This window comes from Cervus elaphus, chromosome 7 (assembly GCF_910594005.1).
Source record: "Cervus elaphus chromosome 7, mCerEla1.1, whole genome shotgun sequence".
In the NCBI taxonomy this organism is placed as follows: Eukaryota; Metazoa; Chordata; class Mammalia; order Artiodactyla; family Cervidae; genus Cervus; species Cervus elaphus.
This window is the reverse complement of record NC_057821.1, coordinates 11,396,115-11,421,106: the sequence shown is the minus strand read 5'-3', so window position 1 is coordinate 11,421,106 and position 24,992 is coordinate 11,396,115. Positions and strand designations below refer to the sequence as shown.

The following is a 24,992-nucleotide window of genomic DNA, read 5'->3' as shown; positions in this document are numbered from 1 at the left end:
CCCACCCTCTACAACCTCTTGGCCATGGAGGGTCCCAATAGCAGGCGGGAAAAAGAATAATAATAAAATAGCAGTAGCAGCAGCAGCCACCATTTATTGAGCGCTTACTATTTGCCAGGCACTGTGCTGAGTGCTTTACTTATACTATCTTACCGATTTCTCCCAATTACCCTTTGAGGTAGTAGGCTCATTTACAAATAAATACACTAAGGCTGAAAGAAGTTAAGTGACTTGCCAAAGATCATACTGGTAGTGACAGAAGCTCAAGATTCAAATGCAGGTCTCTCTGGTTCTTAATCAGCGTGTAGTGCTGGACCCTGCAAGAAACCACCTACAAGAGCACACCTGACAACCAAAAAGTCTAGTCCCAGGGCATAACCACCAGGGGACTAAGCATGGACCCACTCACCTAACAGAAGTGGGGAGCCTAGAACAGCTCTGTGACTAGAAGGTCCATTTTCTGTTGACTAAATCTAACCCCAGTCATGGCTCACAAGAGCCTCTCCCTCTGGGTCTTCTGTCTTCTTCTCTTGTCTTCTTTCCAGATGGACAAGTCTGGCTGCCTGCTTTCTGCAAACAACTCACTCTCCACTGCCCACCAGTACTCCTTTCTCCCTGTCCCTTACACAAAGAGAGACAGACAGACAACAGGAACAGAACCTAAAGGTGTCATGAGCCCCAGCTTGTGGTCCAGGATCTGTCACTTTCCCTTGGTTCCTTCCAGCCCTTAGAACAGGACTTGGCATATAGTAAGTGCTCAATAAACATCTTGTTGAATGAATAAAGGAGTGAACAACTTTACCTCCTGTGGCCGCAGTTTCTTCATCTGGGGGTGTGGGAGAAGGTGCAAGGACTATGTTAGATTAATAATCTCCAAGACTCCTTCCTGCTCTAACACTGTAGTCTTTTTATTGAACATCAATAATGAGATGAGCCTCCAGTGAAAAGTCTTCCCTGTCTCTTGCTTCTCTGCCAAGCTCCCATCCCTCCAACAGCTCCAGATACCTCTCTGATGATTTAAAACAGGCTTGGTGGGAGCCAAAGTTTCTTAGTTATACTGCAGAACTGATCTTTCCTCTATATCTAAAGGTTTCTTAGGAGGAGACACAACATATCTTCCCCACACAACAACCCTCTTACACAAAGTTCCCATCATTCCCAGGATGGAGCTTTCTGGACAACAAATACCCATACTGACCCTTTGAAACAGAGGTTCTCAATTGGAAGTAGTTCAATCCCCATAAGGTTACCAGGAACATATGTGGGGAGCATCTGAGGTTGTCACAAAGATGAGGCAATTAGGGAGGGGATGCGAATGGCACTCACACAGACCAAGGACGCTAAACATCAAGAAACGCATGGGATGGTCCTAATAATGAGTCACCTCCTATCGAAAATGCCACTGGTGCCCAGCTGAAATATTACCTTAGACATCCTGTTGCCTGGGTTTCTAAGAACTTAAGTGTGTGTCTCACCTTGAACCAAAGGAAATACATTGCTTTGAAGGGCACAATCAAAACCACAAACCAGACTGGGCGAGCCCAGGGTCCAAAGGAGAAGTCTAAATTTAAGAGCACAAAAGAGAACAGGAATTCACCAACATTAGGTAAGGAGGTCTGGCTCAGGGCCAACACCAGCCCAAGAAGAAACCATGCATCCCCAGGGAGACCTTCTGGGTAAGCTCACCTGTAAGAGGGTATCCGTGGGACAGTGACCATGGGGACAGTGGAGGTCGTGTCTCGACCCACTTCCTCTGGCTCCTTTTTGATCCTTTGCTTCAAAGTCATCTTGTTCTTCTTGGACACTCCCTTGAGGGGGCCACCTACCCCACCCTGCCCTTCACCTTCCTCCTCCTCTTCTATCTCTTCCTTCTCTTCCTCCTCCTCACAAGCCTCCTTCAGCCCTTCCTCGTCCCCTGCCTCACTGAGGCTTCCAGGAGAGTCACCCTTCCTCTTAGCAGTACCAGCACCTGGCGGTGAGTGGGCCTCACAGTAGGCGGTCTTGCGCACTGTGAAGATGGTGCCATTGAGGCTGGTCTCACGCATAGGCTCAATCTTCATGAAGAGCCCAGCCCGCTGTGCACACGTCACATGGAAGGCCGTGTAGCAGTTCACCTTATGGCACTGGATGGCTGCACCCAGCCCCTTCTGCTTGCAGATATAGCAGGTTAGTTTCCAGCGGGCAGGTGGGATGTTGTCGATGCCCTCAATGGGCTCCAGGAACACGGTGTTAGCAAAGCAGACTTCAGGGATCCAGATGGCACACACCACATGGGCCCAGTGCCCATCACTGGTCTGTTTGAAGGCGCCACCCTTGTTGGGGCAGAGGACGCAATCCACAGGCCGGGAGGGAGACTGTAGGCAGCAGCGGCATAGCCACTGGCCCTCAGGGATGTAGGGGACGCCATAGCACTCCTGGTGTACAGCCAGGTTGCAGATGTCACAGAAGAGAATGACATTGCTGTTGTGGCACTCGTCATCCAGGCACACACAGCAGAAAGCATCTTCATCAATGAGTGACTGTTGGGCCCCACTACTGCGACTTTCCAGGTATGACTCCTTCTCAAGCCGGTCCACCAGCAGCTCAAAGGTGTCTGCCGACACCAAACTGTACCCATCTACTCGCCGCTTCTCATTTACCAAGTCCAGCCAGGCGAGGTCCTCTTCATCCATGTCATACTCGACTTCTGCATCCAGATCTTCAGGTGACTTTTCAATGTAGCGGTAGTAAGCAGCAGGCAGCGGGGGTGCTTCTGGCTGACTGCCTGAGTCCACCATGCGGAAGCTGGGTTGCGGGAGGTGGAAGGAAGAGCCAGATGCATGCTTGGAGCAGGACTCCTTCTTTTTGCCCTTGGATGAGGGTTTTTTGGACTTGCCAGGGAACTGAGGCTGCTCACTGTTTTCCTTGTTACTATTGCATTCGGTGATATCCTGGGCAGTCAACTCATCCTCTGTGATGATCTTGAGTGGATCATAGATGCTAATACGATGCAGGCGTCCATCGATGTCCACCTCCACAATCCGCTGGGCCTGGGCATACGTCAGGGTCTCCCGAGTGGGTGAGCACTTCAGACTATAGGGGGATGGGGAGCGCCGGCCCTCGGCATTCGGCCGCGACTTCCTGCGAGGCTTCCTCATGGTACCTGGGAACCAATGAGACACACCTAAGGAGAGAAGGCCAGGAGACTGATGGTTAGGATGGATGCTGGATCCATGGATCCATGCATGCTGGATGGTTAGGCATCTATGCACTCATTTACCATTCCTTCTGAGCAGGTGGCCACTGAGCAAACTGGCTATTTCCTCAGCCTGAACACCCTACCCCTCAGGCATCATTTACAATGGCTTGCTCCTTCACTTCTTCCAAGTCTTTCCATAAACAGTGCTTCTCAGTGAGTCCCTCCCTCTCTGACCATTCTACCCAAAACTGCAAATCCCTTTCCCCCATCAGTCATCTTTCACCCTGCTTTGTTTTTCACTGTTACTTACACTCACCAATTTTTGCTGTGCTATGTAATTTACCTATCTATCATGTATATTTTCTTCCTTCCACTAGAATGTGGGCTTTCCAGGTGGAACTAGTGGTAAAGAACCTGCCTGTCAATGCAGGAGATGTAAGATATAAGAGATGCAGGTTCGATCCTTGGGCTGGGACCCCTAGAGAAGGACATGGCAACCCACTCCAGTATTCTTGCCTGGAGAAGCCTGTGGGCAGAGGAGCCTGGCGGGGTACAGTCCTTAGGGTCTCAAAGAGCCAGACACAACTGAAGTGACTTAGCCAAACACAACTGAAGTGACTTAGCACAGCACAGCACTAGAATGTAAGGTCCATGAGGGGAAGGATTTTTGCTTGTCTTGTTCCCTGTTGTATCTCCAACAAGTGTTAGCTGAATGAAACGAGAAACCAAACACACGTGATCCCTACCCTTGAGGAGCTCTGTCTGATTGAAGGGACAGAAAAGTACAGATCACTACAGTGAAACATGGGGAGAGAGCTAACGTTCTAATAATGTACATAAGGCTGTGGGACAGCCAACTACGAAAACAGGGGGTGGTGGTTCTTAGGAAAGGAGTAAACAAGAATAGCATCCACTTATAAGCTCTACGCATGAACAGTGTAAAGCCATGAACAGTGGCCCCATGAGGGATCAAAAATCATAGGTCTAGTGCCCTTTCCCAATTGATCTTACCATGATCAGAAACCCTATCCCCTTATCACACTCAGGGGTGAAGGGGCTGAAGGCAGCTGAAATGTCTACTACATGTGGTCTAAGCACTTCAAACTACAATGTGCAGGGTATTCTCTGCAAAAGGCAGCATTCATGATGCATTGGCTAGTACATCTCTAAGCAGAAAACCTGGAAGCTCTGGGAGTGGCCTCAAGTAGCCTATATGGGACTCTCACCGGACCCAAGGCCAAGACAATGAAGGTAATATCTGATGTAAACTCTCAATGTATCTGTTACCTCAAAGTCCCTCTCTCCCAAAATACTTCATCTACCTCTGTACAACAAGGAGAAAGCTGTAAATTCTTCTCACATTGTTTTCTGGGATGGAGAGAATTATGACAAGCTCAGAAGGAGCTGTGGTCACAATTACCGAGGCCATCAGTGCTAGAAAAGACCTTTGAGGATATGATGCTCTGAGGTATAAGCAGAGACTCAGAAGGCTATGAACAAGGAAATGATTTTAAGGAGACAAAACAGAATCTGTCACTTTGGTTGCAAGATCTACCATCTTTATAAAGTGGAAATGGTGATGACAATGTAACACACTTTTCTACAAAGCCCTTTTGCTTTTAATACTGTTCACAACTATTTTGGAAGGTAGAACAGATATCCTCATCCCCATTTTACAAATGAAGAAACAGAATCCCAAAAAGGTATCATTCCATGCAATGCTAGTAAACGATAAAGCTACAATTCAAACCCAGATCTTTTGATTTGCTCAACTCCTCTCACTAGGATGTAAGTACACCACAGAGATGCCATGGTCTGGTACAAAAAGAGGCTCTGAGGCAGTCCAGATTCTAATCTTGGCCCAGTGTGACCCCCAAGAAAGTCACTGAATCGTTCTGTGCCTCTCTACTTAATCAGTAAAATGAAATCAATAAAACAAATCTCTCAAGGGTTGCTACTTGTTAAAAAGTACTGTTACCATTCTTACTCAAAATGCCTTTCAATCCCAAAGTGTGACTGAAACAAAAACAAACAAAAAGCAACTTTACTGAGGCACAGTGCCAGGCAAGCACAAACCGTATTTGGACCCAAAGGAAAGAGAATCATCACAGCAATTCTGTGCAGGTTCCAGGGACCCTTGGCCACTCCATGCCTTACAAACGCCAACTCCCCTGGGGGGCAGCCCAGGCTAACGGACCTGCTTTATTACCCTCCCCCCTCCTTCGAGGGCGTGGAGACCCCTGCAGAGTAAAAATCTACCTCAGTACTAACTCGAAATGGCCCAGAGAGCAGATGAAGCCCCTCCTTTGTCAAAGCCACGGTATATACCCCCTCCCTACCCGCTATTCGCTACCTCCTGGGCAACTCGTAGCTCGGGTCTCTCTCAGCCAGGCGGCAATATCTACAGAGACTTCTGTTGTCCTACACAAGACGCTGGGGGGCAAACTCCAGAGGCGGAAGGGCTGCGGCTGAGGAAAAGGAGTTTCGCCCGCAAGGAGCTTACAGTCTAGTTTTTTGGCGGGAGTTTCTCATCCCACACAGCCCTTCCCACATATACAGCTTCAAATACCTCCCAACACCCTCAGAGGTCTACCTGGCACCCCCTGAGCCCCACCTCTCCCACCCCACACAGGTCCTCGAAGAACGAGCTTCTGCAACTAGACTGTTGCCCCTACACCCCACACGAAATACTCATGAGACAAGGGAGAACCCCAGCCAAGGCTCCCTGCCCCTTTAAAGGGGCACCTCTTCCAGAAGAATCTTGATCCTTCAGAGGAGAAAGGAGGGAAAATAACATCTCCTCACCAGAGGGGAGGGGGCGAGCGCGCCACAGACAGACTGACGCGGAGTCCGACCCTCAGACAGAGAAAGCTAGCGCCTGCGAACGAGCGGGGCGCAGAGGCGAGAGCCCATTGGCCGCCTCACCTACCCGTCAAGAGGAACTGGGGGGCCAAGGGACGTTCAGGGGGTGGAAATCTCCTCTGGTCTGACCAATTGGAGAGTGTGGCGGGGGCGGGGCTCAGCGGCTTGGCTTCCAGGACCGGGGGGAAAACAAGATGGCGGCTGCGGGAGGGGGTCCTCGCTTTTCAGCTCCCCCCCTCACTCGCCTTCTCCTTCCCCGCCGCCACCCTGGCTCCAGGAGAGAGCTTTCGAGCCGCCCTCGTCCCTGTCGGGAAGCCCCTCGCTTCCCTCCCCCACCCCGCTCAATCCCTGGTCTCTGTAGGCCCTGCTGCCCTCGCCCCCGCTCCGTCCGACCCCGCTGCCGCCCCCGTTACCTCAGCCGCCGGCCCGGCCCTACCGTTCGGGACCCCTGGGCGCGGGCGGGCCAGCCGTCTAGTAGGTTGGCGCGGTCCGGGGAGCGGAGCGCGGCCTCCTCCCGCGCTGGCCTCCGCGGCCACCGCCGTGCCCCCTCCCGGCCCGCGCTGGGGCCCCGGCCCGGCCGCCGCCGCCGCCGCCGCCACTCCCGGGGGAGGAGGGGGAATGGAGCCGCCGCCGCCGCCGCCGCTGCCGCCACGGAGCCCGGCCGAGGGGAGGGAGGGATCAGCCCCCAGGCAGGATCCGCCCCTCCGGCCTCCCCCCCTCCCCCCGCCACCTCCACCCCTTCCCTCGCTCCCTCTATGGCTCCGCGGGCTCTCCCGCTGAACGGGATCGAGAGCGCGAAAGAGAGGGGAAACGGGGGGGAGGAAAAAAAAATCCCCCCGCCCGTACCCGGCGCGGCGACGGCCGGGGCGGGGCGGAGCGGGGCGCGGAGCCGCTGCCGCCACAGGGCACGGTCCCCTGCTCGGCCTCACGGTGGCGGTGCGGACGCGGCAGGGGCGCCGAGCAAAGGCGGGATCTGCGCTCGCCGCAGCCCCGGTTCACCCCGGCCCGGCTCGCCTCCTTTGGGGCGAGCCCGACCAGAGAGCTGGAGGACGTTCGGATCCAACTGAGAAAGACACAAGTCCCTAACTCGTCTTAGAGTGGTTGGTCATCCCCTTCCCCCAGCCCTGCGGGGGAGGAGGCTAAGGTTTGGAGCGACAGCCCCTCTCCCCGAGCTAGAGGGTCTCTAATCCAAGAGCAATCACTGAAGACAAAATCGGTCTGCAGGTTTTTTGTGTGTGTGTGGTGCAGGTGCCTGAACTACTTCTAGAAAGTCGTCCCCACCCCCACCCCCCACCCCCGTGTTCCAGTTCAGAGGACAAAGGTCTATCGATGTCCATACCTTCCCCCAGTGAGGACACCCGGGGAAGACCTGCCTGCCTCTGTTGTGTACAGGTGAGCGTCTCATTCCCCACCAGACATCCTTTATAAGAATCAGACCTGACTTTTCGCTGTGCCCCGTCCTCTCCCTTCTGGGTTTTAAAAAGCGTAAACATAGAAGTTTGACAGTCTTACTTAAGGACGTCTGGTAACTCGTTTGTCACTATAGACACGGGAAACACCCTCCTTACACCTGATTTGGCTAGGAATGCAAAAGCTGTAATGCAAAAGCGGTTTTCTAATAGATGTTCGGCAAATGGCAACTTCAAACTCTCAGGTATCAATAATCAGCCCGGCTTTTGCTTTCTTAAATAAATTTGAGAAAAGGGCGCGTTTGCCACCCCTCTTTTGCCTATAAATTGGAAAGCTTGCCGCATATGACTGAAGTCTTAAGCACCAATATTTAACGGTGTTTATAAAGGATATATGGATAGACTGCCTTTAAATGTGAAGATGAATGACATGTTTTGAAAGCGATACCTCTGCCCGCGCTCGTGGTGTAGCTTGGTGAGACTCACAGTTTCTTGCTTGGTTCTGATGATCAACAACACAGATTGTAGAGTCAGAGGATGAAGAATAAAGGCGTTAGGACCCAAGTCTTCCAAATGTTTGAAATGAACAGACTGCTACTTTTGAAGTATAGATGTTTATCATTCTAAGGAATGTAAACATTGTGTTTTGAATTTGAAAGTTTGATAAAAGTAAAGACGCTTATTTGTATAACAAAGATGTTTTCCTGATTACATGATAGCACCTTCTGGCAAAGTAATAGCAAAAATACTTCATTAACCTTTTTTTTTTTTTTTTTTCTTTTCAAGAAAAAGGGAGTGGCTTGTGAAGCTAAGCTAGGGCAGGGCATTGTTTTGAAAGCTGTGACGGTAAAATAGTATGAATTAACGTCAGCTGTTTAAAGGCTAAGGGGAATAATCATTTGGAGGGGAAATATGGAAGAAAAGATGATTAATTGTAGAAAGGAAAGCCCCAGAGACAAGAGAATATTACAATTACTTTTAGTTAAAGAATAAAGAAGTCTAATAGAAGCAAGAACACTGAATTTCATTCCCTGTCCTTTTAAAATATGAAATATAACCATTTCTACATATAACTAGTAACTTTTATTTCTTGATGAATGTTCTCAAATTTTATTTAACACAATTCTCATTGGTGTGATTGGGAGCTAACTTTTTCCACTAAAGTTAGTGAAAAATACTTTGAGGAAAATGTATTTAAATGATTTTAAATGCTGTTGAAAATGCACTGTTAAGCCTATACATATAATTTCCAGGTTTTTCTATTCAAAGATTTCATAGAAGACCTTACATTCAGCCTAAATGTTTCTTTTCTATTCTCAACTTCCACTTTCTTAATGGTAACATTACAGTTGTCCTCACTTATATTTTTGACATTTGGAATTGGTTTCTGTTAGTATAACTGCATACATAACTAGTTCACTATGATGTAATTTTAAATGTAATGTGGGACAATTATGTCATTAAAAACAAATTTGGAACATGTATCAAAAATCCCAGAGGCACTAAATTTAATTCACTTTAATCTTTAGCTACTTTGAAGTGTTTAAATTCACCAGCCTTTGGCCTTTCCATTAAACCATACAGCAATTAAGTTCAACAGACAGACACAGACCTTTGATTCCCAATAGCAGTTTTAAAAATCCTCCATTTTTTAAGTAGAGACTAACTTAATTTTGACTAGGAGATTGTTTTACCACTTAGACCCAAAAAAGGTAACCATGAATACAAAAAGTTTCCCCTCAATTTTTTCTTCCAGCATCTCACAATATCTTTGTCAACAATTTACTATTATCATTAGTTTACTGAGGCAAGAAACCTCTGAAGGGTCAGATGCAATACTTACTGGATTAATGAAATATATGTGAATAAAAGAGAATAGACTTTGATTGTTAAATTATTTTTAATAGAATATTCTTTCTTTAGACCTTGGCCAAAAAATTCTAAAGCATAAGTAGGAAGAATATGGGAGGTTGGATTCATTGTGATAGTTTTATGCTGTGATGAAATGCTTTCTAAGAATATAGTTTGCTTAGAAAAATAAAAAAAATAGCTGTGCTAACAACAAGCTTTAAACTGAATACCACACCCTCTAAATTTAATTCCATTCATTTATTCCTGTAACAGACATTTATTGGACACCTCCTGTGTGTCCAACACTGTAAAAGTTGCTTTGGAAACTAATGACAAAATTTCAACCTATAAAGGGCACAGTGATCATATGTAGACATAGAGTCTTTTTTTTTTCCCCTTAAGTAGTATACAATCAAGATGGTAGCTAGAAATAATTAGAAAATATATGCAGGAGAAATTAGATAAAGCAGTGAACAGTGTAGGGCTACTACTATTCAAATGGAGGATAGGAGACTTCTTTTAGCCTGGTCCTAAATAGTGATGGATGTGACTTGGTGAAAAGAATATAGAATGACATTATTAGACTGGTGCCAGGGCAGCCCAGGCAAAGGGACAATATGCAGGAAATGATAAGGAAATTATCCTCGCTGGTCTCTATGGGGAAGATGTTGAGAGAGAAAAAGTTGAATTGGATATGAGATATGGCAAGGGTCTAGGGATAATAAAAATAATACCTCACACTTACTTGCAAGGTACTGTGCTTAGTGCTTTACATACATATTATTTAATATCTTCATTGAACTTAGAAAACAAACTAGTTTAATTAAAGGAAATCTGTTGGTTCTCATAACCAGAAAGTCCAGGGGTGCATCTGGTTTTAGGTAAGGTCAAGTCAAGAAATTCAGATTATGTCATTGGGACATAGTCTCTTGCAGTCTCTCGGCTAGCCTGAAATAATAGCTGTGGCCAAAAGGACATGATACTCTGATGAGGCTGTGGTCATTGTTCACTACCAGAACCAGAGGATGTAGGCATGAGATAATTCTCCAAAGAGATAGTGGCCACTTTTAGAAAGTAGGTCCAGTATGCTTGCTGTATCTCATTTATCAATCTGTAACTCTATGAAATTATTGTCATGGTCCCCATTACACACAAAATAAACTAGAGCAGGCAAAGTATTAGGTAAACTAGAAGGAATTTACTTTAGATAATTAGGTGGTGTGAAAATAAAAGGATGCTAACCAGAGTGGTGGAAGAGATGGTAGAAAAAGAGGAGGGAAAGAAAGGGTCAAATCAGAAGACAAATCAACAGTTTGTTTGTTTTTTTAATGATTGGACATAGGAACAAAGGAGAAGATCAAAGATGAATCTAAGAGAAAAAAGAAGGAATCTAAACGCAAATTTAGGAGATTTTGACAATGCTGGTAGTGTCATTGCAAAGTAAGAGGTGGCAAAGTGTTACTCAGGAGTTCCTTTTGGGTCTGAGGGTCTGAGGATTGAGGGAATGATGTCAGCTCAGTTTCTCTGGAGCCTCTTTTAGTGACACTAAAATACATATTCATTCAGTAATTATCTGTGAGCTGCAGGTAAGGTTCTATTTTATGCCTGTGAAGAGTACAAAGGTAAAAAGGCTACACTGTCACACTTGAGGTCACTTAAAATCTAATCACAGGAATAAAACAAGTATATTAATAACCAGAACATGCAATAGCATGTAAGCACCTTGGGTGAGATGCAAACAAAGTGGCATGAGAGTTAGATATGAGAGAGAAGAGGGCAAGGCTCCATGAAAAAGGTGCCACTTGAGCTCCACCTTAAAGCTTGGGTTCAGGGTTTACTGGGAGGATGGCAGAGGGAGTGTGATCCAGGCTAAACACCAACCTGAGCAGAGAAAGGTGAGATAGCACAATATTGATTCAAGGAACAGTGGGTTACCCTGTTTGACCAAAAATGGGAGATATGACAGTAAAGACTGGAAGAATAAAACAAAGTCAGAACATAGAGTCTGTTATGTAGGGAACTGGATGTGAGGGGCAGTGGTTCCTCATGATTTTTAGAACAAGGAAATGGTTTGACTAATTCATGCTTTAAAATCCAGTCAGGCAAGAGAGTGATACAATATGGTTTAAATTATCCAGCTAGTATGGCTCACATTATCCTCTCGACTTGAATTCTGGCTGGAACATTTTACCGTATACTTAGTGAAATACTAAACCACAAACCTGAAAATAAAAAGTATGTGGCAAGTGTAAACTGTTCAACCTGATTTAATGTCCTTTCATTTTAACCTTTGATTAGCATTTCTGTTAAGCCCTAAACCTTTTTTAAATTTTAATGTACTTGTTTTTGGCTGTGCTGGGTCTTCGTTGCTGTGTGTGGGCTTTCTGTAGTTGCAGTGAGAGTGGAGGGGCTACTTTCTAGTTGCAGTGTGTGGGCTTCTCATTGCAGTGGTTTCTCTTGTGGAGCATGGGCTCCAGGCGTGCAGGCCCAGTAGTTGTGGCTCACGGGCTTAGTTGCTCTGCAGCATGTGGAATCTTCCTGGAGCAAGGATCGAACCCCTGCATTGGCAGGCAAACTCCCAACCACTGGACCACCAGGGAAGTCCAGGTCCTAAACTTTTAATCATGTGTGAAGTCAGGACACCATGAAATATGTTATTTCCATATTTTAACAAAAGAAAAGGGTCAGTACCTTGCAAGTAGCTACCTACTAGGTATAATTTTACTAAAGAGAGAAAATACACAAAAATAAGAGCTTTTAATAATAATAATAGCATCTACCAAAGCATAAGCTATATTTTAACAAAATCCCTCTAGGTGATTCATGTGTGTGAGGATTAATTTTGTGTGTCCACTTAATTGGGCTAAGGGATAACTGGTGAAACATTATTACTGGTTTTCTGTGAAGGTGTTTCTGGAAGAAATTAGCATTTTAATTGCTAGATTGAATAAAGAAGATCACCCCTACTAAAGGGGGTGGGCATCATCCAATCTATTGAGGGCCTGACTAGGACCAAAAGGTAAAGGAAGGTTGCATTTGCCCTCTGGTTGAGCTGGGACATTATCTTCTGCCCTTGTACATTGGTAGTCCTAGCTCCCACGCCTTTGGACTTGGCTGAATCATACCAGCAGCTATCCTGGTTCTCCAGCTTGCAGATGACAGATCATGGAACTTCCTTGCCTACATAATTACTTGAACCAATTCCTATAATATCTATTGCTTCTGTTTCTCTGCAGAACCTAACTAATACAATGTGCATATTAAAGTTAAGTAGCAGTGGATTAGAGGATAGTCGATAATCCCAGGATTAAAGTGTGTTAAGGTCCTTGCATTGTCTGGGGAAAGGGAAAAGCTCAAGGGTTAATATTTGCTTTTAATTAGTCATGATTATCTGTCATAATGTATGATTCCATATATTTGAAATTCTTGAAAATGCAGACTAATCTATGGTGACAGAAAGTAGATTGGTGGCTACCTGGAGGTAGAGGAGAGGACTGACTATAAAAGGAACATGTGAGAACATTAGGGAGTGTTGGAAACATTCTATAAATTGATTGTGGTGGTAGAGAAACATTGGTCAGAAGTTATAGAACTACTGGATAGCCGTAATGTATTTTACATAAATTGTACCACAATTAAGTGATTAAAAAAAGACTACCTGTTGTAATGTTTTTGTTGTTGTTGTTTAGTCACTAAGTTGTGTCCAACTCTTTTGCAACCCCGTGGACTGTATAGTCCACCAGACTCCATTTCCAGGAGATTTCCCAGGCAAGAATGCTGGAGTGGCTTGCCATTTCCTCCTTCATGGGAATCTTCCTGACTCAGGGGTCTAACCTGCATCTCCTGCTTGTCAGACGGAAACCCTGTAATGTTTAGACTAACCTAAAAGAATGAAAAAAAGAAGATATGACTCACAAACTAGTAGAGAGGAAAAAAGGAATAATACATATTCAACCAATCTAAAAGAAGATAAAAAGGAACACAAATAAGCAGTAAACAAAAATAAATAATAAGATGTTGGCAGATATTGTATAAACTCAAGTCTACTCTATAGAATGAACAGGCTACAATGAGAGGGACATTTGGGGGAAAGCTTAATGATAGATGGTTAAAATGTGTGGATTGAGCACATGCATTTACCCCAGAACTTCACTTAATATGTTAGTAAAGCCTTAAAAAACCTGTAAGATAATAAAGCCCATAGAACAAAAAGAAGAGGGGAAAGAAACAACAGCAGATGAGAACTGTCAGTAAAATTTTGGAGAATAGAAGATGAAAGAACAAATAAGAAAGCTAAAGCATAAGTCTGCAAAAAGAACTGGTAAAAATCAGCTGGTTCACATTAGATCCACTAGAAAGGCTTAGAAGTAGGAAACTGCAGTAATTCTGAAGAATTGTGTGTGCTGGGGAGGAAGGTGGTAGTGAGATGTTGGTAAAGGCTTGGAGAGTAGGCCTGAAAGTAGGATTGGCTGAAAAATCTTTGAAAGGGTGGTTAGATGCCACCAGATCACCCCAGTACTCCTTGGAGATTTGCCACCTCAGAAGATTAAGCTAAGGAGATCTGGACTTGGGGATTCCAGGCACCAATGAGGGCAGAGACAAAGTGCCATTCTGAAAATGGCAGTTAGAATGGTACTCTACATACTGAATGATGAGACACCCCTTCCTCACCTCCTTTCCCTTCTCAGGGCTGATAAAGAGGAAGGGGAAAGCTGATACAAATTGCTGGGATCTGGTGGTCTAGAAGGGGGCTGAGAAAAAAATCCCATGAAAATATTTTTAGTCAGTTTATCCTTTCAAGTGAGGAATTGAAAAAAATGTTTTCATAAGATCAAAATCCTCAGTGGCCCAGCCTCTTCCCACACCTCACATTTTAGAACACTGGGAAGCCAAGTGTATATTAGAATCTTGCCATTCAGATTGCTGTCCAAGAACCAGTACTACTGGCATCCCCTGGGAGGTGGTTAGAAATGCTGACTCTCAGGCCCCACTCCAGACCTACCAAACCAAAACATGCATTTTACAAGATTCCCCCAGGTGATTTATATGCATATTAAAGTTCGAGAAGCAGTAGGTTAAAGGATATTAGAGAATTCCAGTATTTCTCTCTGAAAGCAAAGTCCTATTTACTAATGTTTGTGGAGGAACAGTCCCAATTAAAAAAAAAAATAAAACTTGCCACCTTTTGCCTTGTACTGAAACCTACCAGATACCAAAATACTTCCTCCCTTCTCCCAACACACAGTTTTAAACAACTTTTTATTACTTCACTCAAAGTTGAGTAGACAGTCAATAAACAACAGTTATATGAGGAAAATCTCATTAGCGTCATAGCCCAAAACAAAGGAACAGAGGGGAAACAGAAAATCAAGTCTTAACAAACAAAAATGTCAGTCTCAAGGAGTACCAGCCATGAAGTGGGAACATGGTAATATTTAGAAAGAAGTGGGGGAGGGAAGAAGGGAGACTGAAAAGATGCTGTCCAAAAAAAAAAAAAAAAAACCCTTGAAAATTGAAAACAAGAAAATATGAAAGATTTTCAAAGATACAATGAAATATTTGGAAGGTGAAGTTGAAGTCTCAGAGAGTAGAGGGAAAATAGGAAAGTAAAGAGAAAAGAGAATTTGAGGATGAATTCAGGACACACAACATCCCATTTAATAGTAATTCTAGAAAGGAAATGATTGATTTTCCCAGAAATGAAGGTCTTGAGTTTCCAGAATGAAAGACTTCCCCCAGTACCCTGGTACAATGAATGCAAAAAGATCTTAAGAACACTAGTGATAGAAAAAGAGAGGATCCTAAAAGCTTTTGGAGACAAAAAGCAGGTCACCTAGAAAAAATTATGAATCCAAGGATACCAGCTTAGAAGGCATCAGAATAATCCCTTCAAATGCTGAAAGAACATTGTTTTTCTGTATAGAAGTCTATACCTTGCCAAAATGTCTATCAAGTGTGGGAATAGTATAAAGACATTTTCAGACTTTCCAGGTCTCATTTATCTATTCTTTCTCAGGAAGCAACTAGATGACATTTTCAATAAAAATGATGGAGGGGGGGAAATCTAGAAAAATTAAAATCATGGTATCCATGAAATGTGTATGCTGTGTGCTAAGTCACATCAGTTGTGTCCAACTCTGTGTGACCCTGTGGACTATAGCCCGCCAGGCTCCTCAGTCCATGGGATTCTCAAGCAAGAAAACTGGAGTGGGTTGCCATTTCCTTCTCCAGGGGATCTTTCCGACTCAGAGATTGAACCCATGTCTCTTAAGTCTTCTGCATTGGTAGGCAGGTTCTTTACCACTGGCACCACCTGGGAAGCCATCCATGATATAGGATCCCCAATTATGATGAAAGGAAAGTTGTTTGGCAGGCTTAGAGTGCAACCATTGCAGTTGGAGAATTCCAGAAATGATTGGAATGGATAATTTACCAGATATATTTGACCATATAAGAGGAGGCTTTCAGTACTGAGAAAGAGTTTAGAGAAATGGCAACCCACTCCAGTATTCTTATGCAGGAAATCCTGTCCATGGGATTGCAAAAGAGTTGGACAAGACTTAGCCACTAAACAACAACAATAATAAAGAAAATTAAAATTTTTAAATAGGCAGTTATTAATTCTAGGAAAGACAACCCATGTGAAAAAGATATAATTTCACTTGTGCCTATATGGCTCATTTGCAAGCATTTATATAATCATGATAATGAAAAACAATAGAGATTTAACTAAAAATTATGATAAAACTTTGGTGAGCAGTAGGAGATATAAGTTAAGGCTTCATTATCTGTAGTTGAAGTATAATTATATATATTTTTCATTTATTTTTATTAGTTGGAGGCTAATTACTTCACAATATTGTAGTGGTTTTTGCCATACATTGACATGAATCAGCCATGGATTTACATGTGTTCCCCATCCTGATCCCCCCTCCCACCTCCCTCCCTGAAGTATAATTATAAAGTTGAAAACTCAAGAACTGATAGTAAATGTGTGTTATTTAGAAATGAAAGTTAAATACTGGGAGAAACTACTAAAGAGTTTGAAACTGTTGGTTGTGGATTGGGGGAGAAGGAGCTGGGCTGGAGTAGCGATCTCTGGTTTTATTTTATTTTTAACTAACTTATTTATTTATTTTTGATTGCCTTGGGTCTTTGTTGCTGCACATGGCCTTGCTCCAGTTGTGGCGAGCGGAGGCTTCTCTTCTCGTGGAGCACCGGCTCTGGGCACACCGCCTTCAGTAGTTGTGGCACGTGGGCTCGATAGTTGTGGCTCGAGGGCTCTAGAGCGTGGGCCCCAGAGTAGTTATGATGCATGGGCTTTAGTTGCTCCACAGCTTGTAGAGTCTTCCCGGACCTGGGATCAAACCGGTGTCCCCTGCATTGGCAGGTGGCTTCTCATCCATGGTACCACCAGGAAAGTCCTGGTTTTATTTTTAAGCCTTAGTATTATTTGACTTTTAAAAAGCTTGTAAGTTCATAAAAGTTAATGTGAAATATACTTAAGTGATATTACTTCAAAAGTAAGTGGATAGATTGAAGAGTGGCTATAATAAATTGGCTTTCCAATTCAATGTGTCAGAAAGAGTATGTGTTATGCAGAAAAGTTACTGGGTTGGCCAGAAAGTTTGTTCAGGTTCCTCTATAAGCTGTTACCAGAAAACCCAAACGACCTTTTTGGCCAACCCAGGATGAACGTAGCAGACCTGACTGCTGTGCTTTGAAATGCCTGCTTACATGGGTGGCATCTGGGAGCTTCCTGGATTTCAGGAAGGTTCTCACCACCCTCACTGATAAGAGTGGTTCACTTGTGAAGTAATTAGCCTCCAACTAATAAAAAAATTAAAAAAAATAAAAAAAAAAAAAGAGTGGTTCACTGTGCCCAAACTATTTGTGCAGACAGTACAGTTTACCGTAGCAATCTGCTTTCCTTCTGAAGTACATGTCACCAGGCAGAGGGTATCTTTGTGACCAACCCCATAAAATCTCTGTTCAGTCTCTAATGAGCTTCCCTGATAAACAACTTTTGGCATGTGTTGTTACAACTCATTGTTGAGGGAATTAAGTGCATCCTGTGTGAGAGAGAACTCTTGGAAGCTTGGTCTTGGTTTCCTCCAGACTACGCCCCATGTGCCTTTTTTCTTTGCTGATTTTACTGATTTTGTTCTGTATCTTTTCTCTGTAATAAATCATAACCACACATACAGCTGCATGTTGAATCCTGATTCCTCCTAGCAAATCATTGAATTTGGAGGTGGTCTTGAGGACCCCAACACACATTTTATTTTTTTTTACTCCAAATACCCATTAAAATATTAGTGTAATTGCAAGATGTGTGCTTGCAAGCAATAAAACCCAATTCTCGCTGTCTCAGGGAAAAAAATAGCATTTATTGGAAGGGTTGAAGCAAGGGCTCTCAGAATTGAAAGGAGACTGGAGGAGCAAGCTAGGACATCATTGCCACCACTGCTTATATATAAATAATATCTTAATTTTTTTCCTGTTAAGTTACTGGTTTTGTGAATACAGTTTATTGTTGCCTGTCCATCTTACATTTGGCCACCTTGATAAACTTTCTTATCACTTCTAATAATGTGGTTGGTTCTTAAGGGTTTTCTCTATAGATAATGATATTATCTCTAAGTGGTAGTTTTGGTCTTCCCTTTTCAAACATTAGATCTGACCTACCTTCCTCCCCCTTTCTTCCTTTCTTTCATCCCTTCTTCCCCTCCTTCCCTCCTTCCTTCCCTATCTCCCCCCCGCCCAACCCCCACACCCCTCTCAGACTTACTGACCTTCAGCACAATGTTAGAGGCAGTAGACATCCCTGCCTTGTTACTCCAGTTTTAAGGAAATGTTTCTGACATTTCCCTACTAAGAATGATGTTTGCTTTCAGTGTTATGTGATATACTCTAACAGATTCAGAAAGATCATTTCTATTCTCACTTTGCTAAAAGTTGTTTTATCATGATGAGTGTTAAATTTTATCAAATACTTTTTCTGCATCTATTAACATGATAATTGGTTTTCTCCTTTACTCTTAATGTGAAGAATTGGTTCTCTAATATTAAACCATTCTTGTATCTCTGGAATTAACCTGACTTTGTCATGATTTATTATCTCTTTTATACATCACTGATCTGGTTTGCTAACGTTTTAATCAATGTATTTGCATCTAGGGTCACAAGTGAGATTGACTATAATTTGATAGTTTGGGGAATAAAGTTTTATTAATCTCATAGAATGAGTTGGAAATATTTCCTCTTTTTCAATTTACTGAAAGAGTTTGTATATGAAATGAACTGTTGGAAAGTTGGAATATTTTTCTAGAATTTTGTTCATATAAGTTTTGCAATATGTTTTCTTTTAAATCTCTGCTGCACCTATAGTTATGTTCCCCTTTGCATTACGAGTATTTTTTCTTCTCTTCTTTCCTATCCCTTTTACCGCAAGTCTCCATCAATTTTATTAGTTTTCTCCCCCCAGATCGCTAGCTCCTGGCCTTGTTGATCATCTCTAGTTTATTTTTTCTGATTGTTGCTCTAATCATTTTAATCTGCTTCCTTTCTCTTTATTCTGTTATTTTTCTAACAAGTTAGGCCCCTAGTTTTTTTTTTTAATTTTCAGACTTTTTTCATTTTTAATATAAGCATTCAAGATGATAAGTTTAGCTTGAATTACCACTGTTGTTTGTTTCTCAAGTCTTGATATACAGTATTTTTATTATTGCTCAATTCTAAATATCTTTATGCTTCTATTATGATTGTATCTTGGATCCAAGTGTTTGAAGTGTGTGTGTGTGTGCTAAATTTATGATTTTGTGATAACTGTAGATTCACAAGCAGTTATAAGAAATAATAGAAAGATTCCATGTACATTTTATCCAGTTTCCTCCAATAGTAGCATCTTGCAAAACTACAGGAATTATCACAATCAGAATATTGACATTGATTGATGAGAATTCAACTGTTAATATTAGTGAGGATTCCTTATATGTGATGAATGATATCTGTCTTGCTGCTTTCAAGATTCTCTTTGTCCTTGGTTTATGACAGTTTGATTGTGATGTATCTAGATATGGATCTGTTTGGGTTTATCTTACTTAGGATGTGTTGAGCTTCTTGAGTTTCACGCATTTGGGGACATTTTAGGCCATTATTTACCCCCAATTTTGTTGTTGTTGTTTTCTTTCCTTTTGGGACCTCCATTATGCACACATTGGTACACTTAATGGTATTTTACAGGTGTCTGAAGCTCTGTTCATGTTTCTTTATTACTTTTTTTTTCTCTTTCTTTTCCTTAGACTGGAGAATCTCAATTGACATATGTTCAAGTTTTCTGGTTCTTCATTCTGCCAGCTTGAACCTACAGTCATGCTCCTTTAGTAAAACTTTTCATTTCAGTTGTTGTACTAAGTTCTTTTTCTTTTTTAGCCACACTACATGGCTTGTGGAATCCCAGTTCCCGACTAGGGATTGAGCCTGGACCGCAGCAATGAAAGTGCTGAGTCCTAACCAATGGACCACCAGAGAATTCCTCTGAAGTTCTTTTTTTATATTGGGATTTATATTTATGTGGGTTCTTTTTTTATAATTCTCTTTGCTGATAGTCTTTATTTGGTGAGACATTCTTACACTTTCCTTTAGTTCTTTAAACATGATTTCCTTTAGTTCTTTAAACAAATTTATAAAAGCTGATTTAAATTTTTGTCTAGTGAAGTCTATCCATCTAGGCTTTCTGCCAGACAGTTTCTATTAATTGCTTCCCCCACACACACCATCTCGTGTATGTCATATTGTCCCATTTCTTTGCGTGTCTCATGCGTTTTTTGAAAACTAGGCATTTCAATAATATAATGTGGCAACTCTGGACATCACATTCCCCGCTCTTCCCAGGGTTTATTGGTGTTGCTGTTTGTTGTTGTTGTTGCTGCTATTTGTTTTAGTGACTTTCCTGAACTAATTCTGTAAGTCTGTATACATTGTCATGCCTGGCCAGGTACAGTCTCTGCCTGGTTAGTTTAGTGATCAGGTAATGAATGGACAGCTATTCCCTTACATGCTTTGAATTGGTAAGTCTCCTGGCCTTGGTTAGTTTAGTGATCAGGAAATGAATGGACAGCTATTCTCTTACGTGCCTTGAATTGATAGGTCTCATGGCCTTTGCCGGTGTGTGTATGTGTGTGTGTGGTGTTAGGGTATAGGTGTGTGTGTGATGTTAGGGTATAGGGGGGTGGGTGTGTGATGTTAGGGTATGGGGTGTGTGTGGTGTTAGGGATTGGGGTGTGTGTATGTGGTGTTAGTGTATGAGGGGTGTGTTTGTGTGATATTAGGGTATAGGGGTGTGTGTGTGTGATGTTAGGGTATGGGGTGTGTGTGTATGGTGTCAGGGTATGGGGTGTGTGTGTGTGGTGTTAGGGTATGGGGTGTGTGTGTGTGGTGTTAGGGTATAGGTGTATGTGTGGTGTTAGGGTATGGGGTGTGTGTGGTGTTAGGGTATGGGGTGTGTGTGGTGTTAGGGTATAGGTGTGTGTGGTGTTAGGGTATAGGTGTGTGTGTGGTGTTAGGGTATAGGTGTATGTGTGTGGTGTTAGGGTGTGGGGTGTGTGTGGTAGTTATGGTATAGGGGTGTGTGTGTTGTTAGGGTATAGGTGTGTGTGTGGTGTGTGGGTATTGGGGGTGTGTGGTGTTAGGGTATAGGGTGTGTGCGTGTGGTGTTAGGGTATAGGTGTGTGTGGTGTTAGGGTATGGGGTGTGTGTGTGTGGTGTTAGGGTATGGGGTGTGTGTGTGTGGTGTTAGGGTATGCGGTGTGTGTGTGGTGTTAGGGTATGCGGTTTGTGTGTGGTGTTAGGGTATGGGGTGTGTCTGTGTGGTGTTAGGGTATGGGGTGTGTGTGTGTGGTGTTAGGGTATGCGGTGTGTGTGTGGTGTTAAGGTATAGGTGTGTGTGTGGTGTTAGGGTATAGGTGTGTGTGTTTTGTTAAGGTATGGGGTGTGTGTGTGTGGTGTTAGGGTATAGGTGTGTGTGTGGTGTTAGGGTATAAGTGTTGTGGTGTTAGGGTATAGGTGTGTGTGGTGTTAGGGTATGGTGTGTGTGTGTGTAATGTTAGGGTATGGGGTGTGTGTGGTGTTAGGGTATAGGTGTGTGTGTGGTGTTAGGGTATAGGTGTGTGTGTGGTGTTAAGGTATAGGTGTGTGTGTTTTGTTAAGGTATGGGGTGTGTGTGTGTGATGTTAGGGTATGGGGTGTGTGTGTGTTAGAGTATAGATGTGTGTGTGGTGTTAGGGTATGGGGTGTGTGTGTGTGGTATTAGGGTATAGGTGTGTGTGTGGTGTTAGGGTATGGGGTGTGTGTGTGTGGTGTTAGGGTATAGGTGTGTGTGGTGTTAGGGTATGGGGTGTGTGTGTGTGGTGTTAGGGTATAGGTGTGTGTGTGGTGTTAGGGTATGGGTGTGTGTGTGGTGTTAGGGTATGGGGTGTGTCTGTGTGATGTTAGTGTATGGGGTGTGTGTGTGTGATGTTATGGTATGAGTGTGTGTGTGTGATATTATGGTATGGGGTGTGTGTGTGTGATGTTAGGGTATGGGGTGTGTGTGTGTTAGGGTATAGATGTGTGTGTGGTGTTAGGGTATGGGGTGTGTATGTGTGGTGTTAGGGTATAGGTGTGTGTGTGGTGTTAGGGTATAAGTGTTGTGGTGTTAGGGTATAGATGTGTGTGTGGTGTTAGGGTATGGGGTGTGTGTGTGTGATATTAGGGTATGGGGTGTGTGTGTGTGATATTAGGGTATAGGTGTGTGTGTGGTGTTAGAGTTAGGTGTGTGTGTGCTGTTAGGGTATGGGGTGTGTCTGTGTGGTGTTAGGGTATGGGGTGTGTCTGTGTGGTGTTAGGGTATGGGGTGTGTGTGTGTGGTGTTAGGGTATAGGTGTGTGTGTGGTGTTAGGGTATAGGTGTGTGTGTGGTGTTAGGGTATAGGTGTGTGTGTGGTGTTAGGGTACAGGTGTGTGTGTGGTGTTAGGGTATGGGGTGTGTGTGTGGTGTTAGGGTATGGGGTGTGTGTGTGTGGTGTTAGGGTACAGATGTGTGTGTGGTGTTAGGGTATGTGGGGGTTGTGTGGTGTTAGGGTATAGGTGTGTGTGTGTGCTGTTAGGGTATGGGGTGTGTCTGTGTGGTGTTAGGGTATGGGGTGTGTCTGTGTGGTGTTAGGGTATGGGGGGTGTGTGTGTGGTGTTAGGGTATAGGTGTGTGTGTGGTGTTAGGGTATAGGTGTGTGTGTGGTGTTAGGGTACAGGTGTGTGTGTGGTGTTAGGGTACAGGTGTGTGTGTGGTGTTAGGGTACAGGTGTGTGTGTGGTGTTAGGGTACAGGTGTGTGTGTGGTGTTAGGGTACAGGTGTGTGTGTGGTGTTAGGGTATGGGGTGTGTGTGTGGTGTTAGGGTATGGGGTGTGTGTGTGTGGTGTTAGGGTACAGATGTGTGTGTGGTGTTAGGGTATGTGGGGGTTGTGTGGTGTTAGGGTATAGGTGTGTGTGTGTGGTGTTAGGGTATGGGGTGTGTCTGTGTGGTGTTAGGGTATGGGGTGTGTGTGTGTGGTGTTAGGGTATAGGTGTGTGTGTGGTGTTAGGGTATAGGTGTGTGTGTGGTGTTAGGGTACAGGTGTGTGTGTGGTGTTAGGGTACAGGTGTGTGTGTGGTGTTAGGGTACAGGTGTGTGTGTGGTGTTAGGGTATGGGGTGTGTGTGTGGTGTTAGGGTATGGGGTGTGTGTGTGTGGTGTTAGGGTACAGATGTGTGTGTGGTGTTAGGGTATGTGGGGGTTGTGTGGTGTTAGGGTATAGGTGTGTGTGTGTGGTGTTAGGGTATGGGGTGTGTGTGTGTGGTGTTAGGGTATAGGTGTGTGTGTGGTGTTAGGGTATGGGGGGGTGTGTGGTGTTAGGGTATGGGGGGGTGTGTGGTGTTAGGGTATGGGTGTGTGTGTGGTGTTAGGGTATGGGTGTGTGTGTGGTGTTAGGGTATGGGGGGGGGTGTCGTGTTAGGGAATGGGTGTGTGTGTGGTGTTAGGGTATGGGGTGTGTCTGTGTGATGTTAGGGTATGGGGGGTGTGTGTGTGATGTTATGGTATGAGTGTGTGTGTGTGATGTTATGGTATGGGGTGTGTGTGTGTGATGTTAGGGTATGGGGTGTGTGTGTGTGGTGTTAGGGTATGGGGGGTGTGTGTGGTGTTAGGGTATGGGGGGTGTGTGTGTGATGTTAGGGTATGGGGGGTGTGTGTGTGGTGTTAGGGTATAGGTGTGTGTGTGGTGTTAGGGTATGGGGGTTGTGTGGTGTTAGGATATGGGTGTGTGTGTGCTGTTAGGGTATGGGTGTGTGTTTGGTGTTAGGGTATGGGGTGTGTGTGGTGTTAGGGTATGGGGTGTGTGTGTGGTGTTTGGGTATAGGTGTGTGTGTGGTGTTAGAGTATAGGTGTGTGTGTGGTGTTAGGGTATGGGGGTTGTGTGGTGTTATGGTATGGGGGGGTGTGTGGTGTTAGGGTATGGGTGTGTGTGTGGTGTGTGGGTATGTGGGGTGTGTAGTGTTAGGGTATGGGGTGTGTGTGTGGTGTTAGAGTTAGGTGTGTGTGTGCTGTTAGGGTATGGGGGTTGTGTGCTGTTAGGGTATGGGGTGTGTCTGTGGTGTTAGGGTATGGGGTGTGTGTGTGGTGTTAGGGTATAGGTGTGTGTGTGGTGTTAGGGTATGGGGTGTGTGTGTGTGGTGTTAGGGTACAGATGTGTGTGTGGTGTTAGGGTATGTGGGGGTGTGTGGTGTTAGGGCATAGGTGTGTGTGTGGTGTTAGGGTATGGGGTGTGTGTGTGTGGTGTTAGGGTATAGGTGTGTGTGTGGTGTTAGGGTATGGGGGGGTGTGTGGTGTTAGGGTTTGGGGGGGTGTGTCTTGTTAGGGTATAGGTGTGTGTGTGGTGTTAGGGTATATGTGTGTGTGTGTGGTGTTAGGGTATAGGTGTGTGTGTGTGGTGTTAGGGTATAGGTGTGTGTGTGGTGTTAGGGTATGGGGTGTGTGTGTGGTGTTAGGGTATAGGTGTGTGTGTGGTGTTAGGGTATAGGTGTGTGTGTGGTGTTAGGGTATGGGGTGTGTGTGTGGTGTTAGGGTATAAGTGTGTGTGTGGTGTTAGGGTATGGGGTGTGTGTGTGGTGTTAGGGTATGGGGTGTGTGTGTGGTGTTAGGGTATAGGTGTGTGTGTGGTGTTAGGGTATGGGGGGGTGTGTGGTGTTAGGGTATGGGGGGGTGTGTGGTGTTAGGGTATGGGTGTGTGTGTGGTGTTAGGGTATGGGTGTGTGTGTGGTGTTAGGGTATGGGGGGGGGTGTCGTGTTAGGGAATGGGTGTGTGTGTGGTGTTAGGGTATGGGGTGTGTCTGTGTGATGTTAGGGTATGGGGGGTGTGTGTGTGATGTTATGGTATGAGTGTGTGTGTGTGATGTTATGGTATGGGGTGTGTGTGTGTGATGTTAGGGTATGGGGTGTGTGTGTGTGGTGTTAGGGTATGGGGGGTGTGTGTGGTGTTAGGGTATGGGGGGTGTGTTTGTGATGTTAGGGTATGGGGGGTGTGTGTGTGGTGTTAGGGTATAGGTGTGTGTGTGGTGTTAGGGTATGGGGGTTGTGTGGTGTTAGGATATGGGTGTGTGTGTGCTGTTAGGGTATGGGTG

The 24,992-nt window shown here is 44.4% G+C and overlaps 1 protein-coding gene and 1 long non-coding RNA gene across 5 annotated transcripts in view; one reads left to right on the top strand and one right to left on the bottom strand.

Annotated features, from left to right (window-relative positions):
- The window catches only part of BRPF3 (bromodomain and PHD finger containing 3), a 34,977-nt gene extending 28,294 nt beyond the window's left edge, over nucleotides 1–6,683 (bottom strand). Inside the window, exons 1-2 of one of the 4 annotated variants that reach the window (XM_043907298.1) lie at nucleotides 6,454–6,683; nucleotides 1,687–3,142 (exon numbers count right to left, since the gene is read on the bottom strand). In XM_043907298.1, coding sequence (XP_043763233.1) covers nucleotides 1,687–3,137 — 1,451 coding nt within the window. In that variant the 5' untranslated portion in view covers nucleotides 3,138–3,142; nucleotides 6,454–6,683. Of the gene's footprint in view, nucleotides 1–1,686; nucleotides 3,164–6,107; nucleotides 6,334–6,453 lie in introns of those variants that run through there. The other 3 variants (XM_043907299.1, XM_043907297.1, XM_043907300.1) reach the window with 3 other exon arrangements.
- A 494-nt stretch (nucleotides 6,684–7,177) lies between these two features.
- The window catches only part of LOC122696999, a 33,200-nt gene continuing 15,385 nt past the window's right edge, over nucleotides 7,178–24,992 (top strand). The window contains exon 1 of the long non-coding RNA XR_006341979.1: nucleotides 7,178–7,432. This is a non-coding gene — a long non-coding RNA (uncharacterized LOC122696999). The remainder of the gene's footprint in view (nucleotides 7,433–24,992) is intronic.